The sequence below is a fragment of the Chelonoidis abingdonii genome, chromosome 3, assembly GCF_003597395.2.
Source record: "Chelonoidis abingdonii isolate Lonesome George chromosome 3, CheloAbing_2.0, whole genome shotgun sequence".
NCBI lineage: Eukaryota > Metazoa > Chordata > Testudines > Testudinidae > Chelonoidis > Chelonoidis abingdonii.
This window is the reverse complement of record NC_133771.1, coordinates 119,919,579-119,945,184: the sequence shown is the minus strand read 5'-3', so window position 1 is coordinate 119,945,184 and position 25,606 is coordinate 119,919,579. Positions and strand designations below refer to the sequence as shown.

General features: G+C 40.8%; 1 protein-coding gene across 11 annotated transcripts in view; it reads left to right on the top strand.

Moving 5' to 3' along the window:
* The window catches only part of SYNE1 (spectrin repeat containing nuclear envelope protein 1), a 498,327-nt gene that overhangs the window by 439,938 nt on the left and 32,783 nt on the right, over nt 1-25,606 (top strand). For 10 of the 11 annotated variants that reach the window (XM_075064060.1, XM_075064059.1, XM_075064058.1 and 7 more), the window contains 5 exons: nt 7,615-7,777; nt 14,428-14,615; nt 15,977-16,127; nt 21,142-21,324; nt 21,739-21,876. In XM_075064060.1, coding sequence (XP_074920161.1) covers nt 7,615-7,777; nt 14,428-14,615; nt 15,977-16,127; nt 21,142-21,324; nt 21,739-21,876 — 823 coding nt within the window. Of the gene's footprint in view, nt 1-2,929; nt 3,115-7,609; nt 7,778-14,427; nt 14,616-15,976; nt 16,128-21,141; nt 21,325-21,738; nt 21,877-25,606 lie in introns of those variants that run through there. The other variant, XM_075064063.1, reaches the window with a different exon arrangement.

The window sequence follows — 25,606 nt, the reverse complement described above, 5'->3', positions numbered from 1 at the left end:
GAGGACGGATAGACACAGAGACAGGACAGTCCTCAGTCCGGACAAAACACAGAAATAATTACCTGACCAGATTCCTGATGTCAGATCCCGGGATCCCTACCAGAACAGAGTGTGAACCAACAGGTTCGATGGCGTAGACCTCACTGTGGCTGTGCACCTTTCTGCTCTAGTGGAGGACCGCTCGGGCCAAATGCCCAGGTGCCGGCTGCCACAGTCATCCTACAAAAACAGTCAGGAATCACACAGCCCCAGTGAAGACGGTTGCCATCTCGGTGGAACCTCCAAATTGTCAAAGTTAGACTCAGGACTCAGTTTGTCAGACCACTTTATTAGCACAGCGCTCTGCTAATACACCCAGATAATGTGAGCCCCATACAAGACACAAACTATCTTGTTTATACAGATAAAAGGGCAGGAAAAACCACCTGTGACACAGCATGCATATTCCACGTCCTTACTGATTGGTATTGATCTAAGGCTAATACTTTTCCAATTGCCCTTAAACGGTGCAATTGTTCTATGCTAATGTCTGTGTTCCTGACACCTGGATTGCAACATTCCAACAATCTTGCTTAAAGGTGCAGACAACATTTCTTTAATCCATTCTTATTTTTACAATATAATTAATTCTACTTTCACACTGTGCACATGCGATTCTCGGTCAGTACATGAAGAATATTCGTTTTAAATTTCTAATGCCCATTCTGAGCTGTAGTGCAACTACTCTCCAGCTAATAGACAATCATTTTTGCGATAGCTTTGGCTATTGTGTCTGTGCTCTGCAGTATAAAGGATGTTCGACATGTTGCTTGAGTTTCCATAACTTGAAAGATATTTCTATCTGTACCAATACCCAGTGTCCTATTTGCAGCAATTCCTTTTACATTTCTCTCTTTATCCATTAGGTTCTGTAAATATGTTTGGTCACTTCCCTGATCCCGGTACTACAATATTCCTCCTCAGAATTCTGTGAATGTGGGGAATCAGTGAATTTCACAGTGGCAAAGCCATTAAGGGGTACAGATCTTTTAAAATGAAGGTGGCTGTGTTTTGTTCTAATGTAACATTATTCAGGAAGTAGCATTTCTTACAGACTAAAAGTCTGTTGGTTTCAGAGGATGTGGTGTCTCACCGGATCTTAAGCACAACAGTTACTTACCTTCATTCTATACTTTTCTCTTGAAGGCATTTCTAATGTTTAAACATAATTATACCCAGACCAAGCTTTAAGAGGTTTCAAGCAAGAAGCGATGGTATATGTAGATGGTAAAGTGTACTTCTAGGTATCTGTTAGCTCAGTGCTGGGATTAATGTTGTACCTTGGGAGGGTAATCAGGGTCTCAGGATTCTATTTCTCAGTGGTCTTTTCAGATGAGCTGTAAAACTGAATTGTTACACACTTGTTGAACTTCCCATGCCATTTTCCTCAAGTACAGAGTGATATTCCTGGCCATAGATTAATTGGTGTGATTACAGATTTGCCTCAATTTCCCAGTCAATTTCCGTTGGATAATTTCTTATCTAATAAATTTAGTGTTGCTCCTTTTCACCACAGAGCTGACTGCATTTGAATTGTGAGTGAAGGGATCCCTACGTGAAGTTTGTATATCATGTAGCTAGACTTGGAGTAGTGAATGGCTCAAAAGATTGCTGAAGGGATAGAGAGCTTTTGCCAATTCGTCTGTGGCCCAAGTGGGTTGTGACTTATCTAATGTCTGTTGTTAACCTGCATGAAATGAGCTTGTGATCTAAGTGAAAAGATAAAAAGTGAAAAGTTCCTAGTGAAAAGATACCGGCATCTCAAAAAACAGTTTGTAAAATACTTTTTGGATGAAATTTGGTATATCAGAGTGTTACTACTTTCATACATTCAGCTGGAAAATGCAGCTTATTTTTGGCACTGCTGACATTATAGTGCAAATTCTGCATTCTGAATCCTTGACAATATTAATATTAACTGTGTCCATACCTTCTCCATGTTTCTGCTCTCTCTGTCAAGCCAAGGCCATCTTTTGCTTGAATGTGCTTATTGGTTTGTTTTCAGCAGCCATCCGCCAATGGGAAATACCTATTTACAGGAAAATAGAATACAGAGTTGTAGTGTGATGGTCCACAATACTAGAGAAACAGGGTGGGTGAGGAAATATCTTTTATTGAACCAACTTCATTTGGTGAAATAGCCAAGCTTTCAAACTACACAGAGCTCACCCACTTTGTCTCTCTTAGAAACACGGACTCATAGTATGTTTGTTTCAGAAGATGAATAAGAATATAATATTTTATTTGTGTTTTTTAAATTGCGTCTCTTGTATTAAAGAATCTTGACTTTAACCTGTGAGTAGGCTAAAATGTTATGTTCTGTTTACAGCAAGTTGTTCTTCCTGGAGAAAAGATTTCAGTCAGAAAATTAATTTTTCATGCCATTTGGGGTAATCATTTTAAATATTCCTTCTGGCCTATTTTCTTTTTCAACAACATATTTCCTTTTCACTTTTTCTTCACCATGCTCTGACTCCTTCTGCAGAAGGGAGAGGAGGAGAAGGGAGAACTCCCAAGAAAGACAGCTGCCTCTCTACTTCAGTGATTTCCCATTTCTGGCCTCTCATCGCTGGAAAGTTTTTTCTCCCTGCGAATTGTCCATTATGATAAATAGGCCAGCTGCATATGTGCACAGTAAAGGAGTAGTTTTGTGGCTGCATGCTTTATACAAGACTTTTCTTGGGCAGTTAAGTTTACAACTGAAGGCCTCTTTTTCCCTCCCCCCCGCCCTGCCTTCCTGACACTCATGGCCTGCATTCCAGGAGATCAAGCCTGGCACATGTTGATGAATGTAAGTTTTATTTAGAAACATGACCACTTGTCACCGTTTAGTCTCATGTTTGCAGGCCGGGTCTACTAACATTTGTTTGGAATGTGAGCATTTTTGTACAGTACTCGCAAAGGCAAGCTTGGCTGTAGGACGGTCTGCTGGGCTACAAGCTTTTGGACTGCAAGTTCTTGGTTTTAGTACTGGAAAGTTTCATGGTGGTAGGAGAGGATTTATGTGCTGTGAGGATGGCAGAGGACTGCAGTGTGGATTCAGACCTCCCAGACTGCAACTGCGATGTCACAAGGCAGGCAGCTATTTACTTTTCTTATGCATTTTTTTGGAATTTGTTATAGCTTGCTGAGGAACTGGTTGTCATGATATTAATCCATAGGCATGCTGTCTTACCGTAAAACCTTTTTTTTTTTTTTCTGTCCAGAATTTTAGTGGTGGTGTTGAGTGTTAGGAAATCATGATGTGCTTTGTTATATTGCTGTAATTCTGGGATCCTCAAATGTTTGTCTTAACTGAAAACGGCCTGACGACTACTAGTAAGTAGGTGCTTAAATTAGGCTGAGTGAAACCATAGACCTGATTTTACTACTGTTTTTAATACGAGATCATGTAAACATGTGAGAGGATCCAGAGGGTTGTAATTTACTACCTGCTGTTTGTGTAATCAAGGGGGCCTGGCCACATCCAAAAGTCAAAAATATGTGGTATATGCTAAGCTTGTCCTTTTATGTACATATTATTAAGATTTCTGTAGCCAGATGGATCTTCGTAGCTTAATTTTGAACAATGTATATAGTTGGACTGAAAGATTTTTATTTTTTGTCAAATATTCTCCCTTTTTTTCCATCTTGTATTTTTTCACAATATTTTTAGTGTAAGCTAATTTGTGAGTTTTAAAATAATTTTTCAATAAAGATAAAAGTATAGAATCTGAAGAGTAAGTGTGGCATTTTCGACTACGCGTTAGTTACTGAACTTTGCAAGTTTTTTTTTTTGCATTTCACTATTTAGTTTATTTTAGATGATAGAATTTTACAATATGTTCAGGTGCATGCATAACATTTCCCATGGTACTATTCCCCAAACAGAAGCATTCAAGTATGAATAGTGCACTTGCATTATGTTCTTGCAATATATTTGCCTGGAATTTGAGAATTCAAGTGTCTCCAGATGGGTGAAGGAATCGTTTCTCATTGTTTTCTCCCTCTTGAGTTGGAATTCCAGTGTTTTGCCACTCTGGTTTGTTTGAGCTTAGATATTACTATAGACATTGTGTGTGAATGATTAACAGCTAATTAAAACTATAAGCTGGTGATAGATTCAGCTGATGTCGCATTTTTATGCATATTTTTTGTGGTTGGTTTTTAAGTTAATGTTAGTAACCAGCTGTCTAACAACTAATACTGAAGTTATGACTTCTGTACACTATACTGTTGTGTGTTTATGGGGCAGTATATGTTTAGACTTAAGCAGAATTTAAGCATATCTAGTTTAACTCTGGCTAACTGCATTTTAAAAGACCTTCCATATTGTTTTCAGCTCCAAAATATTTTCTGGGTTTTTTTGGTTTGAAATTGGCTTTTAAAAAAGAATCATGTTGTTTTCCTTTAAATATTAAATTATACCAGCATGTGTAATGAGCTAATTTAAACTTTCAAATGTTTTCTCATTAGCAATAAACTGCAAAACTGAGCAATTGCATTACATAGTATTTTCCTTCCTGAGCAAGGACAAATGCCTGAGATTTAATATGGGCTACGAGAAAAGTACAGCAAGCTTCAGGGACTTCCTGTACTTGTATGTCAAGTTTGCTAAATTTATACAACCCTGCTTAAACCTGCCATGTGATAGTTCCAGGCATCTAATTTGAATTAGGAACCCTTGTTAGCAAGCAGGGGAACTCAGCCAAAGCCTCTTACAGTAACATGTTTAGTGGGATTTTCCCAGAAGAATTTGCTTTTTTTCATATAATGCTGTTGCAAATAAAACCCTAAAGGGCACAGCCAGGGCCGGCGCTTCCATTAGGCGATCCTAGGCAGTCGCCTAGTGCGCCAGGATTTGGGGGGGCAGCATTTTGTGCGCTCTCCACGGGGCGCACAGGAGCTTCTGGTTCCGCTCCTGTCGTACCGCCGAAGAAGGACCTTTTGCCGAAGTGCCGCGGAAAACAGCGGCAGGCAATTGAGCAGCTCAATGACTGCCACTGTCACCTGCAGCATTTTGGCGGAGGGTCCTTCTTCGGCGGCGCGATGGGAGTGGAATTGGAAGCTCCCGCATGCCCCGTGGGTAGAGCACAAAATGTCGCCCCCCGAATTCTGCCTAGGGCGCCAGAAACCCTGGCGCCGCTCCTGGGCACAGCTGCATTTTGCTCAGGGGGCTGCAGACCCCCACGTGTAGACTCTATGCAGCCTGCTCCCTTCCTGCCTACTGGCAGAACCCCATGAGTCCCACCATCTTTCAGGCCCTGTAGGGGCAGGATTTTAGACTCTTGAAGAATGTAGAAATAAGTTTCTTCAAAAAAAAAAATTGCCTCTGCTACATGCACAAAATATGTAGTTGTGCACGTGCAATTAATTTCAATGGGTGACACAAAAGAGCTTAAAACTTCTTATGTGCTCAAACTAGAGGGGATGGAATAATTAGGTGAGCATGTAAGCATGTCCCACTGGATAAGCATGCAAGTGTGTTTTCAGTGTTATTAAAGGCACATATTGAGGTTATTTGAGAGATTTACACATCTGATGAATAATTAATTAAAGCCTCTTAGAGCCCTACACATGGATCAAAATCCCATTGTGCTGTGCACAAACACAGAACAGGATGACAGCTCTGTAATGATTTGCTTTTAACCTCCTGAAGCCTAGAGAGATGGACTTAAGCCACGAAGTTTGCATTCAAACTTGTCCAAATTTCAAAGATACTATGATCTGATTTTTTTGGAGGAATCATAGAAGCTGAAGCCCTGAAAATAGCTTTGTGTGGTGCACGCTTATTACATGCTCTGCTGTGAGTGGTTGAATTGCAGTTCCCCAGAAGCCCCTGCTTGGAGTCATTGTGTCTGAAGCAGGCCTATAGTTCTAGGAGAATATATAGCAGCAGTTACTGCTGAGCCCACTAAACCAGTGGTTTTCAACCTTTGTTCATTTGCAGACCCCTAAAAAATGTCAAATGGAGGTGCAAGACCCCTTTGGAAATCCTAGACAGTTTGCGGACCCCCAGGGGTCCACAGACCACAGGTTGAAAACCACTGCTCTAAACAGAGTGAAGCATAGACTGTCCCTATGCCAGTTCCACTCCACAAAGTAATACCACTAGTAGGGATAGGACTGTGACTCTGCCTCTCACACGCTCATTCTCTTTGGGATTTTTAACACTAACAGCACAACCCTGATATTTATGGAGACCAAAAGGACTGTCCATAAATTCAAAGGCCAAAATGGACCATTGTGATCATTTAGTCTGACCTCCTGTATACCACAGGTCGTAGAACTCTGCCAAAATAATTCCTAATTATTATAATAATAATATAATAATTTAGAAAAACTTGTAACCTTGATTTTAAAATTCTCAGTGATGGAGAATCCACCATGACCTTTTGGTAAATTGTTCTAATGGTTAACATCTGACTATAAATACTTCCAGAATGTGGTTAGGTCTCTGTCATTCTCCTATAATGTTCTATTGAAAAGAGAGCTGATTGGTGTCTTTGGTGATTACTATTGTACAGCAAGGTTACCAGTCGTGTTACAACCAAGAAATCATTGTGAGGGCAGATTCTACTCACAGTTACATACCAGTGTAAATCTGAAGTAACTATTAAAATCCAGTGCAAGTTAGAGTAGCCCTTAAGATTGGGGATGGTAGAAGAGTGGGTTAATGCAGTGGCTCTCAGACATTCCAGACTACTGTACCCCCTTCAGGGGTCTGATTTATCTTGTATACCCCAAGTTACAGCTCGCTTAAAAACTACTTGTTTACAAAATCAGATATAAAAATACAAAAGTGTCACAGCACACTAATACTGAGAAATTGCTTAGTTTCTCATTTTTACCATATAGTTATAAAATAAATTGATTGGAATATAAATATTGTACTTACTTTTCAGTGTATAGTATAGAGAGCAGTATTAACAAGTCATTGTATGAAATTTTAGTTTGCATTGACTTTGCTAGTGCTTTCTATATAGTCTGTTGTAAAACTAGTTGAGTTGATGTACCACCTGGAAGACCTCTGTGTACCCACAGGAGGTCTGAGTTAGTGTACTGAGCTCTACTTCAGCTAAGGACCAAGCTCACTATCTCTAAGGACGAGAGAGTTCAGTCTTTAGAACTTATAGGTGAATAAGTCTTATTAGATGCATGTAGTTCAACACCAATGCAGGTCAGTTTCCTTTTGTTAATTGCAATAGCCATTTACTTGTAATCTGACCAGGTGTCGACATTAGTGAAATAGAAGGCACAACTCATTTAGATGGATTTTTTTACACTGACCATATTAAATACAGTTTCTTTCCCCAAAGCAAGCTTTGATTCCACCAGCAGAGATACAGAAGCCTATAAAATCTGTGTGTGTGGCCTCTAAAAATCCTGAATTTCTGTTAATTAGAAATACTGGGTTTGGACACTATTTATATGCTTGTAGTTCTGTAAATAGTAAGGGGAAGACCTGGATTAGCAATTCTGTTGTTTGAGTGTGAGGTTAAGTTGAGTTTCTATCCCAGTGAAAATTATGCAGAAGTGATGTCTTATAAAGGCTGTTTAATGATGTGCACGTGCTTTTGTTTCTCCTTTTGGCAGGGTGAAGAAGTTGAAGGAGACCCTGGTTGCTGTGCAGCAGCTGGATAAGAACATGAACAGCTTGAGATCCTGGCTCGCTCATATTGAGTCAGAGCTGTCCAAACCCATTGTCTACGAAACCTGTGATTCCGAGGAGATACAAAGGAAACTGAATGAGCAGCAGGTAAAATACAAAATGAGTTAGAAGAGTAAAAAAAGCTGACACAGTCACCACACTGGCAGTTGCACTGTGGTATGGGGAGACCCAAGCAAAGTATACCCTTGGGCTGCCGGTATCCAGCTCAGTGTTGAAAGAAGGCACTGATGCAGAGAAGATGCCCTTAGATTTCAAGGCAGATAGTGCTTATTGCATCACTCTGGTAGAGTCTTCTGCCGGCTTTGACATTGAATCTACAAGGAGCTGCTTGATCCTGCCAGACAGAGGTAAGGTACCATGATGTTATGTCCAGAATGTGGGTTACTGTTGTGGTCGAGGTTTTTTCTTTGTTTTTTAGTGTATAATGAACTGCCGTCCACTTCCAGAATTAAAATGAAACCATACTGTAGTGTTCGCTTGCAAGTTTTATAAGTGCTTGACGTTGTCCATCTTTGGAAATGCCTTCTGATTTTGTTTTGTTTTGCAGTTCATAAACATGTTTGAGTCCCTTTGCATGCTGAGTTGCATGAGCAATACAAAACTGATGTTTAACTTTAAACTGATTTGCACTGTGCAAAGCCTGCATGCGGGGCTGGAATGAAGCAGTTCATGCTGCAAATGGGAAAAGTGGGATGGAGCAGATAAGTTGTGGTTTGTTATTTTTTTTGGTAATAGTTTTTTACGTTGTACTACACTGTTAGTATGCTTCCTTTCCCCTTTCCTGCTAAACTACGCACGTCCATCACAACTTAAGAAAGAGTAACATCAGTTTTGCAAAGTCAAGAAATACATGTTTCTGTACATATTTTTGTTTCTCTATGCCAGTTCTGTTTGACACACTGGGCAGAAATTCTGTTGCCTGTCACATAGCAGATTGTTTTCTCATCAGTTATTTCTTGGCAGATTGGTCGCTGACTGATATTAGTGCAGTTTGGGATGAGCATGTGAAAAGCAAAATAACACCTCTCCTTAACACACAATAAAGTAGAGAAATTTAATTTTTTGTGGGGAAAAAAGTACTGTAACATTTTGCAGCCAATTAATTTATAAAGCATGTAGAATGACAATGTGATGCAGTGAATAGAGTGAAAGTCCAAAAACTAAGAATCTCCTTAGTTTTAATCCTAGCTGCTCAGCTGACATACTGTGTGGCTATGGGAAAAAGCCTTTTTACCTCTTTGTACATTGCACTATCTGTAACATGGGGTGAATAATACAAACAGGACAGGTATGAAGAGTAGCTAATACTGTGCAGAGCTTTGAAGATGTAAAGTGCTGTCCAGTGCTAAGTATTAATGTTAAAGCAGATGTTTAGAGATTTTCTGGGAGTGTACCTACGTGGGCATCCCAAGGTTTGCTATGACTCTTTTGCTACTCATTCATTCTGGGTACAGACATCAGTTGAACTCTTTAGTCTCTGCAGTTCTGGGTTGTTGTTTCTGTGCAATGCTAGATGGTGGCAATGTTCATTTTGAAGTACCATGGTTCCATTGGAAATCCAAAGGGGACAAACACTGGAAGTGTATTTTGCCTTGTAAGCATAGTACATTTGGCAGCTCCCTGCCAATTTAATTTGTTATAACACTAACAGCAAAGAAAACATGAACTTGTAACATAAAGAAGAAAGCATTTTTATTATAGCTTTTACTAGTAATATTTGTTTGGTTTTCACAGCACAGGTTACTTCAGCTACCTTTTCAGCCAGCTATGTCAGTGCTAGATTTTCTTTCTGTTTGATCTGTGTATTTTTCCACATTTGTTTTCTCTTAGGGACATGTTATCTCTCAACTACAAATCTCAAATTTAATTAAAAATGTAGCATTGCCTGCCAGAAAGTAGGGCTGGATCCCAGTTCTATGGCTCCCACACGCTGCTTCTACTAGCTCATCAGGCAAGTCTGAGTTGAAGGGGAACACACATAATAACTTTGCAGTTGCTCTCCAGGGGCAGTTAAAGCAGTACGACCTGAAGGAGAGTGAGTGTAACCTCACTGCAATCTGCCAACCCTGGAAAACTAGTTTTTTTTCCTTTTTTGTTAATCAGGCCACAACAAATGTGAAACATGGCAAGGTGTTACAGAAACCTCCCTCTTGTTTCCTTGCAGGTAGTGTTACTCTCCGTCTTTAACCAGCCATTTGAATCATGAGGTTCAATGCAAATGTAGTCAGCAGTTGGGCAGGAATTTTTCTTACACATATCCAGGAATAATAACAGATCATTTTCACAGTCTATCTCACAAGCACCAGTAATGTGCTGAAGACAAATATGTTGAAATGACATTTCAAGATGGAACATCAGTTCCAGTGCAAAAAGGTCATGAAAACCAAGAAATGGAGATTAGTAATAAAAAGGATCATACCTGAGCAATGCAATCCTTGAGGATGTTTTAGATGGTGTTCATAGTTGTCCTGTACCATGCATGTCCTTGGGAGTACTCCCAAGAGTTAAAACACTGTTAAGAAATATATGAGCTGCAATAGTGTGGATTGCTGGTGCTAGGGCAGATTAGCAACTAAAGCTTGTGAAAGTAAAAGCAGAAGAAGTAAAAGCAAATATACAGTAAATCATTTATGGATGCAGATTGGACTTTAGAAACACTAAAGTGTTCATTTGTGGATTGGTTTTTCAGCAAAAGCATTCACTAAATTCATGGCAACAACTGACTCATGTTTGAGTTCCATTTCAAAAAGATGATACTGAGGTTATGCTATGTGCAGATGAATAATGCAGCAGAGGAAGTCACAAGGAAGGAGGCAAGATCTATGTTCATTTAACCGAACTTGTGGAAATGGTTGGTTCTGTATTGGCTGGTCCCCATGTAATCTATAATTCCAAGGCCACAAAATTTACTGCAGAATCTACACCATCGTGTGGAATTGTACTAAAAAATAACAGTTGTTTTGGTTTGTTTGTTTAAATTGGCTTTTAGCCCCTAGAGTTGCAGAGAAAACCTTGAAAATGTGGCTTACTGCAACCAGTGCATCTTTCTTTTCTTGAGCCTACAAGCTCAAGTCATCCTGAAACAATGACTCTGAGAGGTGTGGTCTGAATAGGGTATGAAATCTGAAACCTAAAGATGACAATTAAAAAGTCAACATTGTTAACAATTTTACTGATGATCATCATAGGAAAAACACCCAGTAAATGTGGCTATCCTAACTGCAGGCTCTCTGGGAAATGTAATATTCAAGTAAATAGTACATGTGCTATGGAACTGACTTTGTCATTCATTTTCACTAAAAAGCTCCATTTTTAAAATAAAGCTGCCAAAGAATTTCCACTTTGCTGTAACAGTGTTCCAGAATGCTGGGACCTTGCCAATCTTGATTTTAAAATTGCCAGTAATGGAGACTCCAACATTTATCCCTGGTGAATTGTTCCAGTGGATACCCTCACTCTTAAAAATGTACACCTTATTTCCAGTCTGAATTTGTCTAGCTTTAACTTCTAGCTATTGGATCATAGTATGTATTTGTCTACTAGATTGAAGAGCACATTATCAAATATTTGTGCCCCATGTAGGTACCTATAAACTGTGGTCAAGTCATCCCTTAGCCTTCTTTTTATTAGACTCAAGGAGCTCAGTCTATTTTGTTTATCACGCTAAGGCATATTTTCTAATCATTTAATCATTCTTGTGACTCTTCTGAACCTTATCAACATCCTTTGTGTTTATGGACACCCGAACTGGATACAGTATTCCAGCAGCAGTCACACCAATGGCACATCCAGAGGTAAAATAACCTCTCTGCCGCTACTTAAGATTCCCCAGTTTATGCATCTAGAGATCACAGTACAGTAGCCCTTTTCGCCACAGCATTGCACTGAGAACTCTTGTTCAGCTGATTATCTGCCCCGACGCCCAAATCATTTTCAGAGTCGTGACTTCCCAGGATAGAGTCCCCCATTGTGAAAGTATGGCCTACATTGTTTGTTCCTAGATGCATACATTTACATTTAGCCATATTAAAAGGCATATTGTTTGCTTGTGCCCAGTTCACCAAGCAATCTACATTGCTGTGTATCAGTAACTTGTCCTCTTCATTATTTAATTTCCCTCTAATTTTTATGTTATATGCAAACTTGATCAATGCTGATTTTGTGTTTTCTTCTAGGTTATTGATAAAAATGTTAGATAATGTAGGGTCAAGAATGGATCTCTGTAGGACGCCACTAGAAATACACTCAATTGATAGTGATTCCTCATTTACACCTATATTGTGAGACATTTAGCCAGTTTTTAATCCATTGAATCTGTAGAATGATCATTTGATATAATTCTAGGTTTTTTAATCAAAATGTCATGTGGTTCCAAATCAAAGCACTGTTACCTTTATCAACCAAACTTGTAATCTCATTTTAAAAAAAAAAATTAGTTTGACAGGCTCTGTCTTCCACCAACCTATGTTGATTCCTTACTCACTTTGTCTACATATCTCTAGTGTCTTCATCATTTTTGTTGTGGGTTTTACTATAGATGTGCAGAGCTGGAAAGCTAGCCAATTTCAGGAAAAATTTTTAAATTCCTATCCCCCTCCTCTTAATTTATTACAATGAGATGGATATAGATTAGTTAGATGGGTGTAATTGCTGTAAATGTGCTGACACTAGGAGGAATGCTTTTTCTTTCCATGTCTATGAAACTTCTGTGGAAAGTCACTTTTCTCCTCTATTTTCCCCTGCCATCCCCAATTAAAAACAATGTTGTTGTTGGACAGCTGAGAGGAAAACAACAACATTTCGTATTAAAGATGTACTGATATATACGTGCTACTGCTGCCTCACCTGCAGAACATGTCAAGAGACACCCTCTTGACTTAGCAAAGAATAGAATTAGAAGAGAAACACAGAATGAATGCCCACAGTACAGTGGAACTTATTTATTTTTCTTGCCATTATTATTATTATTATTTATCATCATCACTTAGTATGATATGATAGGTATGTGGGTTTTTTTAAGAAATAGCCTTCACAACGTAAAAGATACTTAAGCATAAAAAGGGGAAAGCTACTGTCTAAAACGTATCCCCATGAGTCACCAATGAATCCTTACCATGAACTGACTGTAAGTTTGGTTAGTCGGGGTTTTTCTTAAGCCATTCACAGAACTCCAGCATTTTAGGTGCTTAAATGCACTGATTCAACTTTGACTTTATTTAAAATTCTCATGGGGCCTAAGAACACTGTCTTCTGGAGATCACTGATCATGATGTCTTGCACACCTAACATGCTCCTGAGCTGCTCATTCGTACCCTTAGAGGTTGCCCCAAGTGCTCCAGTAATCATCTTTGTTCTGTTTTCTGTTCTTCATGGTAGAGTTCTTTATACTTAGTCATCTTCTCTTCTTCTATTTTTATATGTCTATCTGCTGGTATGGCAATATCAATTAACCTGGTCTTGTCTGTCATCTTTTCTACAGCTGCTATGTCCAGCCTATTTGCCTGCACCATTCAGGCTGCCACAATTGAGAGATCGCATAAAATCTTAGCCTTTTTGTTCTGTAGAGCACTGTCAAGTTGGTGGTCATAATACCGTATGGTTTCTTTAAATCCATACTTCCCAGAGAGGCTCCAGTGCAGTTGTCAACCTCATTGTGTCTGTTCATATATTCTCTCCCAGTGAGACTCCTGCAGGCATTCAACGCATGCTAACACATATTCATCACCATCATCATAAGTATTATAGTAGAGCCTAAGGGCCAACCAAAAACAGGGCCCCACTGTGCTAAGCACCCAACAGACACAGTACGATAGATGGTCCCTGCCCTGCAGCGCTTACAGTTTAAACAGCCAAGACAGACGCAGGGTGGGGGAAGGGGTAGAACACAAGCAGAGGGAACAATGTGATGGTGACAAATGGCTTGTTAGTTTCAACAAGAGGCTCAGCTAAATGGAAGGAAAAGGAACAGAGGGTGAGAGGGATGGGGGACAGGTGTGGAGTGACGCTGAGGTGAAGAGACTGTACCGGCACGGTAGGTTTGGAGCAAACACCAATCAGCACAGGGCAGAGAAAATTCAGTCAAAACTGTAGTAAGTTCTCTGAAGGTCCAAAGGTCATTGTGTTGGATGCTTCTGCTCCTACCAGCTGGAGTTTCTGGCTGGCTCCTCTCTGCAGTTTTTTCCCAAGCCCATGTGGCGAGGGGCTGGTGAGGCACATCTGGATCCTAGAGCCCCCAGTGCCTGTGTCGGAGTCTCTCACCCCCAGTTCAGTAGTCCCTGCTTTGTCTGCTTCTGTCTCTGTTGGCTATCACTTATTTCTCTTTTGAACTTCTGTTTTTGTTTCGGGGGAGGGTGGAGAGGAAGAGTAGCAAGAAAACAGGAAAAAATCCAGTGCCATCGTAATATGGCAGTGGTGAGAAATGCTGATGAGACAAAACTTTTATTGGCTGTCGTGAAGCTATGACAGCTTACACCAGCTGAGGATCTGTCCTCTATCTGCAGGTTTTCTCAAGTACCGGATAGCTCTGTACTATCGCCTACCTCTACTAACCTACTTGTTCGTTAGTAACATTGCAGCAATGCCATGTAGGTTGGGCATTTTAATACTCATTCAGCCTGATTCTTATGAGATTGCCTGACTTTTTGTTTTATATTATTTTAATAGTACATTAAATAGCATATTTTCAGAGAGCACATGGTTTGGCTTACATATTTAAGCTTTGATTTCTTGACCTGCAGGAACTCCAGAGGGACATAGAGAAACACAGCACTGGAGTTGCATCTGTTCTCAACCTGTGTGAGGTACTTCTCCATGACTGTGATGCTTGTGCCACAGAAACAGAGTGCGACTCCATCCAGCAGGCCACCCGGAACCTGGACAGAAGATGGAGAAACATCTGTGCAATGTCAATGGAAAGGCGACTTAAGTAAATACAAAGTTCTCATAAAACCCAAGATATTTTCCGGATGTTTCAATCTGGAAAAAACAGTTGCTCTTTCTCAGACATTCACTTATCTGAGAAAATATTCTCCATATTTAAAAAGCAGACCAAGTCCCAGCTCTTGCAAGGAAGTCTACACAAGCAGGACTCTGCATTTGTGTGGAACCAGATTGACGTTACTGGGGTTATGTACAGTCCTAAAAGTCTGTCCATTGAATTGCAGGATCAGGGCTCAAATTACATTTCTACTACATGTATAATTATAACAACATTGTTTTTTCATAGCTGAAATGTTTTTTTCAGTGACTTATTTCATGTTTTAAAAATACATTGTTACAAAAACATATTTGCAGTGGATATTCTTGAAACTGATTTTTACGGATGAATGCAAAAGACTGTCACCACATCCTTATGTTAATTCAAAGTCATTTATGACAGATATACATAGTCATTTTAATGTTTGTTTTTAAATAGCACCAATACACTACCTCCTCTTGGTGAGTTACTCTGGAAAATTTAACAGTTCATGCTGCAACATTTTGGTTTCCTATAGAAATGGTTTGATTCTACAGCTGAATGTTGTCTCTAGAACAGCAGTTCTCAAACTGTAGCAACCCAAGGACCCCCATTTTGATTTAAAAAATTTTGTGGACCCCCAAGCTGGCTTCTAATTTTCCCCTGGGGTGCTCAACTCCTGCTCAGCCTAAGGCCCTGCCCCCACTCCACACTTTCCCCCAAGGCCCCACCCTACCCCTCCTCTTTCCTACCCCAAGCACACCCCATCCCTGCTCCTCCTCTGCCCTCCCAGCACCTCCTGCATACTGCAGAACAGCTGTTGCGAAGCATGCAGGAGGCACTGGGAGGGAGGAGTTGATCAGTGGGACCAGCAGCCCCGGACATGACTCTTGGGCCCCCCTGGAGCCGGACATGAGTCATGGGCCCCGTGAAATACCCTTGTGGACTCCCAGGGATCCGTAGACCCCAGTTTGAGAACCACTGCTCTAGAACATTCGACTAATTGGAGTTTGTATACATAGGACTACATTTTGGCAAATGGCCACATTTTTAGAACTCCTATTACACCTCATAAAGTTCTTTTTATACCAATTGTAAATGAGGATTTGCAGCACACACAAAAAAATGTTGCTATCTTATTCCAGCTTAAACTGGAATCACCCAGCCATTTATGTTGTCCATTTATCAACCTTGCAATCAAGGCTTGGTTAAGAGCCAGTTATTGTTCAGTGCAGCCCTGGTTCCCTATTATAGCTTATGATCAGGCAGAGCAATGCAGGGCAAATGACCTCAAATCTAAACGTACCGTAATTTTCCATTTTCTGTCGCAGAATTGAAGAGACGTGGCGACTGTGGCAGAAGTTCTTAGATGACTATTCTCGTTTTGAAGACTGGCTGAAAATTTCAGAGAGGACAGCTGCCTTTCCTAGGTCCTCTGGTGTGCTGTATACGGTTGCCAAGGAAGAGCTAAAGAAATTTGAGGTAACTTATTATGTCTGAAATTTAATATCTCCAGATCCTATTACAGCAGCCAGCTGGTTCTCCTTTAAGTACATAAGCTGCTCAGTACAGACACACGATACAGAAGAGTTGATAATTTTGCAGCTGTCCCCACTAGCATTTCTTAAGAAAAAAAATTAGAGGCTATAGATGTATGGATATATAGATATAGGAAAAGACATACTAGGTTATCCAGTCTCTCAGCCTGTCAATGCAGGATTGTTCCTTACTGTGTATCGTCCACGGTTCTGTCCACTGTAATTTTTAAATGTCCCAAATCCTTCTACCATTTCTCTTTGAAGACTATATACACCCTAAATATTTTCTTTTACTATAGTTCATCCATTGCTCCTGGCTGTAATTTCTGGTAGTGTACCACCTTAAATAACTCCTCTCCTTTTTCATATTTACACTCTTCATATATTTGCAAAGTGTTACCACATTCCCACCTTAGATCCTGATCCTGCAAACACTTACATTCTCAAGTAATTTTACGTGTGTGAGTATTCCCTTTGACATCACTCGGGCACACACAAGCTAAATCTTAAGCATGTGCCTATGCGTTAGCAGGGGTGGGGCCTTACCTGGGGCTTAGTCGTGTTATAGTTATGTAACTGATTGGTGTTTGTGACTAGTGTATGTGTGGTATGCAAATAAATGGAACTCTTTGGGCGCCCTTCAGGTGAGTTAGTTTCAGTTTTCTTTCCTAATTGTGAAAGAATTAGGAAAACAAGAAAATAAACTCTTTGGGCTTAGGCTTTGGAATGCTTCCGCCAGGCTCAGTTTTTATTACCTGTGTACAAACCTCTGAAAGCTATGGTCATTACTGAACCACTGACAGACCTCTTAATTATAGTGAAGCCAAATTCACAATTATCTTGTCCATTCGTTCCATCCTCCCTCCATTCAGTGACCAGAGTCTAAATCATGTTTAGTGAGTTACTGTAAATGAGAGACTACCATGCATCTCTCAGCTGTCTCCTGTGATCACAGCTGACCTGACTTTGCTCTAAGCCGGTTTCTCTGTCTATGCTCTCTCACCGTGTCAACCTTTATACACTGACCTTTATCTTCCAACACACACCACAGTATTCTCACCCAGACATATGGAACTTAGATTGCAGACAAGGAGAATAGTTTTTAGTCTAGTACTCCTGTTTAAATTGGTACATCTACATGTACGTGCAGCTACTATCATTTCAAAGTAGGGATGTCAGTCCAAAATTAATGTTCACATGGGGGCAGCCATGATCAGAGGTAGAAAATTGAGTTCCTTCAGATTGTAACTGTAATTTTTCCTAATTTTATTCTCCTATCCATCCCACCAATATGATAAAACCTTTAAGAACTTTAGTAAAGCACATTAGAAGGCTTCAGTCATCCAGTATGTCATGAACTCCATTGTACAAAATCACATGGTAGTCCAGTATTTCACTGAGGCTGTAATGCAAAGAGGAAGATAAGCAAATGAATTACTGCATGGCTGAACTGAACATTGGAAAACATATATAATTGTTCTTTTGCTAAACAAGACTTGATAACAGGTGAGGTGGCATTGTAAATTTACACCAAGATGTAGATTACAAAGTTAAATCAGTGGTCAGATTTATGTGTCTCTTGTGTGAGAGAATGTGTTTCTCATTCCAGTTACAGAACCACATGTTGGTTGCTTTCTTATTTCATTGGCATTTAAACAAAGAAAGTAATTATTGTGACAAGGACCCTTCAGTGTATTTAGTTATTTCTAACTAGCTCCTTTAGCTATCCCTGTGACTTCATTGCACAAAAGTGCTTATTTTCATTTTTAATTAACACGCATTCTGGCAAGTGGCAGGATTGAGGCAATATGCATTAACATAGCTGATACTGATGATGAATTTTTATTCAGGTCCACTAGCATATTTGTTCTCCAGTGCTATCATTGCTCTCCCTCCTCTTATCCTCATTGTCACTTTTTTGGCTACCTAATGCTACACAATGGAAACTTGCACAACTGTGGTCTGGAACCAAAGCCAATTCACTTTTTTATCATTTCCTTTAAATTGTATGTGTCTCAAATAGAGCTGAGTGAAATATTCAACACATTTAGCCCTTTTCTCTGTTCATGAGTTATCACCAAAACAAACTTTGCTTTTGAGAAATTCAACAATAAATATGTGAACAAATTCAAGCCTACAAAGTGCTCACCAGGTTCTTGCTATGATTTGCTTTTTGAGTATTTGCTATTTATACAGTGTGATTGATCATCTAAGTCGCATGGTACTGTTTCTGTTCCCGAATTGGTTGACTGAAACTTTTATAACTTGGAGAATGTTACCATATTTGCCCATTACTTTGGGGTATGCTCATTTATTAGGGTTACTCTTCTATGTGTGTGGGGGGTCTGTAATTCTATCAATGTATTGTTTGTGTCACTTGTTCATATAAAGAGCTCCACTTCTCCTTTCTGCAAGTTCCCGCCCAATGCAGCTATCCCGCAGGACCTAGGTTCCCCAGGGCTGGGTTCTTTCAGCCCCAGAATCAGGCGAACACACACACATTAACAGAAGGTGTCTGAGAGGACTGGGTTAATCAGCACTCCCAAGCTGACCCCTTATATGTCCCTGGACTCAGGAGGCTGGGTCAAGCAGCATTTCCAAGCTGTCAACCTCATAGGCCCTTGGACTCAGCAGGCTGGGTCAATTAGCACCTCCAAGCTGTCACCTTCATATGCCATGGACACTGCATCAGAACAGAGCATGCCTGAGCAGGCTGCTTTGGGCAGCCTTTTCAATCTGACACCCTTATATGCCCCTGGACTCTGCAGGCTGGGTTGGGCAGCACTTCCAGGCTGCCAGCCTCGCATGCCCCAGGTTCAGCATGTCTCTATCCCCACTTTCATGTTACAGTTTTTCTGGTAGTAACCCACTTGATGAGCAAACCCCACAGGATTTTTGGGTGCTGCAGGGATCTTTAGCTTAATATGAGGACTGTTGCTGCAGAGCGAATGGGGAAGCCAAAAAACACCCCTGAGCGGATGGGGGGGAGAGAAGCAACCAGCTTAACCATGACATCAAGTATCAGAGGGGTAGCGTGTTAGCCTGAATCTCTGCTGCTTTAACCATGACAGTTATTTATTGCCAGGTAATAACCATACAAGGGGAGCCAAACAAACAAAACAGTTATAATATTAAATCTAACTTAAATTTGATTATAAAAGTCAGGTTTAGAGAACTATAACTGATTACGCAAGTCACGGTCAGACGGTTATACCGAGAGAGAGAGAGAGCTGGGATCTTACCATTCGTGAAGCTTGAATTGATTGAGGGTCCCAAATGGTGGTGGTAGCTGAGCGTCCAGAGTGCTGGAGACAGGCAGAGCCCCCAGCACGATCAGTCAGGAGAAGATGAGGTCCCAATGAAACTGATGCAGATGTTGGATCCAGGCATCAGAGCACTTACTTGAGCATGGGTAGGAGTTTTTGTAGGGAAAGAACAGTGGTTCAAGGGAGAACACTAGATTTACCAAAGTTGTTTTGTTCAGCCTAGCCCAGTGGTTCTCAAACTTTTGTACTGGTGACCCCTTTCACATAGCAAGCGTCTGAGTGCCACCCCCCTTATACATTAAAAACACTTGTTTATATATTTAACACCTTTATAAATGCTGGAGGCAAAGTGGGTTTTGGAGTGGAAGCTGACAGCTTGCAACTCCCCGTGTAATAACCTTGCGACCCCCTGAGGGGTCCTGACCCCCAGTTTGAGAACCCCTGGGCTAGACAATAGGAACTGCTCATTCCTGGCTATGGATGGTGTTCCTTCGAGAGTGCTCACAATGCAATTAGGCAGCTTCAGTATTCTGGATACCAATAAAGGATTTATGACTAGAACTGGTCTGATAACTACTGAGCTGGGTGCATGCAGGCATGGGTTCATTAACATCTGGAGCAGAGGTCCCCCAAAGTTCAGTGCAGTTCTTGCCTTTGAATCTCTGTTCTCCATTCTGTACACTAATGGGGATGCCTCCCTGTCCCATCCTTGATGCAAATGAGGCAAGGAAATTTCCTTAATCCTGTCAACCTTATCCAGAGGAGTTTAGGTGTGTCTTGCAATGCCTTTTCATTGCTTTCTGTAAGTCTTCCTTCTGATCGGCTTTGGTTCAAGCAGAGGCTGGCGGGGGGGGCGGGACTTTTGTGAGTCAAACAGGCTGGGTACTGCACCCTGGTTCCCCAAGAACACAGAGCTGATAGTTAACAAGTAGGATTTGAATAAGTCACATGTGGCCTGGCCATTTGCTCAAATACAGATTCGTATAAATATTCACAAAACTTTCTTTCTCTGTGACTGTGGAAATAAAAATGGCTCTCATACCTGTCATATTAAAGATAAATAAAAGGTAGCTGGAATACTGTCAAAGCAAATTCACAATTATTTTTCATATGAAGACTTCTCAGCATCTGCCAAGAGGTAGTGCTAAATAGATTCACTGAGACTTGAGAAATCTTATAAAACCATAGAAATTTTTGCTTTGATGTCTTTAAGAATTTGACATCACCATTTACAGTGCTTGTTTGTTTGTAACCCACTGAAATTTAATTAGCCAATATCATATGCAGCCCTCTAATGTAACATTTTAAGAGACTTTTAATCTGTTTCAGAATTTACACCCTCCATATTCTAAAATATACAGGTGAAGTATTGCCCAGCCAAGCAAGGACAGTACCTCATTCTTGGAATAAAACTGTGCTTGCTGCTGTCATTGTGATAGGAGCATTCTCACTGAAATGCTTGGTCCTTACTGCCATTTATTGATTTTGTAAACAACATTATTTCTCTTTGCTCATCCCAATCAAAAGACCCCAGTCCTACAATCAGGTCAGGACCAGCAAATGTTTGCACCCATGTTGGTACAGATCTAATTTCAGGAGTGGAGCCAAAGACAAGAACAATCTGAGACCATTTACCAATTGCAGGAGCTGACAGTCTGATAGTGTCTTTTGTTGTTTCCATTGTTGTTTTAGGCCTTCCAAAGACAAGTGCATGAAAGTCTGACACAGCTGGAACTGATTAATAAACAGTACCGCCGCCTGGCCCGAGAAAACCGCACTGACTCTGCTTGCAGCCTCAAACAGATGGTCCATGAAGGGAACCAGAGATGGGACAACTTACAAAAACGAGTCACTTCCATCCTGCGCAGGCTAAAAGTATTTCTCGATTTTCAAGCCATTCTCTTACAGAACTAGACTGTATTCATGAACGATATTGTGAGCTTCTGACTCCTCAAGCCCGTGCAAGTTTTCTCTTTGGCTGGGTTATTTAAATTTTATTTTGGAGATTTCATGGGTGGTCTATCTAAAGTAGTTAAGTAATACACTGCAGGAAGATGTAGAGGTGGACCTAGGTGCCCTACTTCCCCTTAGAAGAGAAGACCAAGAATACTTTGCTCTTTGGTGCTAGAGACACAATGATATTGAAGTGGGAACTGGAAGAGCATAGAGGAGATCAATGAAGAACGTATACTGATTTCAGTCAGACTCAGAAGATAGTGAAGTGAAGAAAACTAACTTTTGTGGAGGCCTCACATTGTTTCGGTTGTTTTTTCCCTTTTGTTTTTTCAGCATTTTATTGGCCAGCGTGAGGAGTTTGAGACAGCACGAGACAACATTCTGGTCTGGCTAACAGAGATGGATCTGCAGTTGACCAATATTGAACATTTCTCAGAGTGCGACGTCCAAGTAAAGATAAAGCAACTCAAGGTACGGGACACCAGCCAGTCTGTGGCATCAAAAATATCCAAATAGGAACTGAGAGTGTAAGAAATGTTCCATGAATAGTGTTATGTGATTAAAACCCTTTATTCCCAGGATGTGAGCTCAGCCCCAGTCAATCAATGGAACCGTCGCTCTTTATAGAGCATCATGTATGTGCTGATGAGTCCTTTAATGTGCTGATGAGTCCAGTGCACTAGTGACAGTCCTTTGCATAGGTCGGGCACACCCATGCACTAGCAATCCTCTGAATCTGAGCAACAGATTCTTTCCTCCTCTGACGCCAGTCATTACAAAGCTTGATCCAGTCCACCTTACAACACCTCTTTCCATCTACAAGCTGTCCCCATCAACCAGCGCAGCATTCTGCACTCCTTTTCCAATCATCTGCAGAGATTCCAAATTCTTTGTAACCATCCTGAAATCTGAACAATAGTCTGCAACTCTTTCTAGACCCCTTCACAAGCTTCAGAGTACAGCACATTCTTTGGGATCCTGTAATCCGGCATTTGCTTGGCATTTCTAAGCTACTTGAGTCTTTTCTTACTAATTAATGTTCCCATTAATGACATACCAGCACGATTTAACACTTCCGCATGTGTCACCCTGTCTTGTCATCTTATTAGAAGAATTTTATGCAAGCATCTAACATGAAAGCTGTTTATTCTTTTGATATGTTTGGCATAAGTCATCCATGTATCTGAGCCATATAGGAGGGTGGATAAAACACACATCTCATAAATATGGATTTTCACTTTAGTTGACAATTTGTTATTGTTCCAGACTCTGTCTTACAAAAGACCAAAGTTCCTAGCGGCTTTGCCGATTTTACTAGTGAGCTCAGCATCCAGATCTACATTGCTAGTGGCAGTAGAGCCAAGGTGGCAAAATTGGTTAACAACATCTATATGAATAAGATGATATCTGGAACTGGTTCTGAAGAGCCTTGGTGCATGATCAGTCATCTTCAAGTTTATTGCTAGCCCAAAGATTTTGCATGAATCAGAGAACTTGGTAATAAGATGTTGTAGGGCATCAACACTATGAGCCACAAGGGCAGCATCATCTGAACAGGTCCCTTATGATATCTCCTTCATCTTCATCTTAGCTCTGAACCTTGCAATGTTAAACAAACCTCCATCATGTCTAGAGCTAAGATAGGCACCTTCTCAAACATCATGGAACACATGTTGAAGCAGGAATGAGAAGTAAATATTAAACAATATAGAAGCCAGTACATAGCTCTCCATGCTTCACTCAATTGTTGATTTTAAATTAGTCAGACTCTTGATTTTCATACATTATCATTGCCTTCATGTCGTTGTGTAAGAATTTCACAAGGTTTAGCAATGTAGGTGGACAAGCAAGCTTCTTCAGAACAATGTAAAGCCCTGACCAACTAACCATTTCAGAGACTTTTGTTAAATCTGTAAAAGCCATGTACATTTTAATACACTTCTCTCTGTACTTTTCCTGCAGTTGTCTCATGGAGAAGACCATGTCTATGGTAGACCTTCCTTAGTGGAAGTCACACTGGCTTAGAGGATAGATTCTCTCAGCTAAAGTTTGAAGTCTAGGTAAAATAATATAGTTTAAGATTTTTTTTAACAATGTTAAGAAAAGAGATACTTCTGTGATTATTACTATCACTTCTGTCTCTTTTGTGTTTTTAGAGAGTTGGCTGAAACGAGCATCCTTAAAATCTTGTAGAACAGTTCCTTCCTTCCAAGAGCACTGCAATACCTCATGCAATCTTTGCAGCAAGTCTTTGTACATTTGTAGATTTCAGCAGAAGCAGATCCTGAAGCTTTGTTATTGGGCACCTTTTGGGTGCTTTGGTCAAGTTCCTCTAGTGTAGGTTTGGCATCCAAAAACTTCAACCCAGGAAATTTATGTAGCACACATTGGCCTACTACAGACTCCCTTGAGTATATCATTCCATAGTGCTCAGTCCCCCTCACCCATTGCTTTCCTTTTATCTGTTATGATATTGCCATCCTGATCTTTCAGCAGAGCTATCTTGTTCTTTATTGGCCCAGTGGCTTTTCTAATGCCCTCATACAACCATCTACTGTCACCTCCATCAGTTGCCTGTTAGATCCGGTCACAGAGACCCAATCAAAATCCTGGAAGCTATTTGAATAACCTTACGAGCTTCTCTTAGGTTGTTGAATGAATCAGTAGTAGAAGTAGACTTGTAAGTGATCAGCACAGATCTTTTCCTATCAGTGAGTGGTAGCAGTATCTCCAAATGGTCTTTGTAACATTTTTTCTGTACTCTTGCCAAAACTCTTCATGGCCACATTGTACATACTTATCTTCAGCACTTCCCATGCATCTGAAGCAGTTTCATTTGTTCCGACTGTCTTTGCTGCTACTTCATTAAAAAGTCCATTTCTTGATGGGATCATTGATTTGCACATGTCAATATGAGGTTGCATGGCAGTTTTTAAGGTGCATTCTCTTAGCTTGAAATTTCACTTTGCAGCAGGCAAGAGAGTGTTCTGTGTCACAGTCTGAACTTTGGAAGGATCATGTATGCAAGATATCTTTCAAATATGTATGTCTTATCAGTACCAATTTCAGCTGATGCCAGTGCTTGGCCCTCAGCAGTCTCTACGGAGTGGTTGTTCTTATGTTACCAGCAAAGAAGGTGTTGGTCACAGATAAGCGTTGTCTGGCATAGAGCTTCAGAACTCTCTGACCCTCATCATTCATATATTCAATGCCATGCCTACCCAGAATCTGAGGCCAGATCTCAACATTGGATCCAACTGTTGCATTGAAGTTTCCAAGTATTAGGATGGGTTCTTTCCATGGAATCTGCCAATCAGTTCTTCCACCTGTTCCACCAGTTCTTCTCCTCATTGCTATCCTGCAGAGTTGGCACGTAGACACTGATGAGATTGATGAATCCTTTCTGTAGATTAACTTGAAGTTAGTTTATACGTATGGACACTGCAAACGGAGCTTCACACAATGACATAAATTCATTTCTGAGAGCAAAACCCACACCACACTCCTTCAGGTTTGCCATACCAGTTAATGATGTGGTCCTTCTCCCTTCTGAACCCTGTATCAGAGAGCTGAGTTTCAAAAAAAGCTGCAGTATCAATTCTGAAACATGCAAGCTTTTACTCAACACAGATGTTTTCCTCAAATCCGTATTCAGATCAAAGTCATATCCAGGGGTCAAAGTCCAAATATTCCAGCAAGCAATTCTATTTGTAAAAGGAGTTGGGCCAAAATGTAAACAATGAGACAGGGCTTGTCTGACCCACCTTTTCTAGGCCCACCCTCACATGAGGCAAGCAAGCCATCCCTAAACTGGGCTGTTTGGAAATCTTGTTAGCTGCCCCACAGCCCTTATGCCTCTTTCCGATCCCTGCGACCATCTTGCCAAGACCTTCAGCACGTACGCATGGACAAAGTTACGGAGGAGCAGAGGCTGCCATAGATGTGTCACCCTCCCCGCCTTAGACCACTAAGCCAGAATCCAAAGTCAGAGAGAGTCTGGACGTTCAGTGACAGAGGCTATATCTCCTGCCAGGCCTTGGCTACACTTGCAAGTTGCAGCGCTGGTGATGGGGTTACAGCGCTGCAACTCACTCGCTCTCCACACTTACAAAGCCCAGCCAGCGCTGCAACTCCCTGGCTGCAGCGCTGGCTGTACTCCTGCTCGGCTTCGGGTGTAGCGAATCCAGCGCTGGTGATGCAG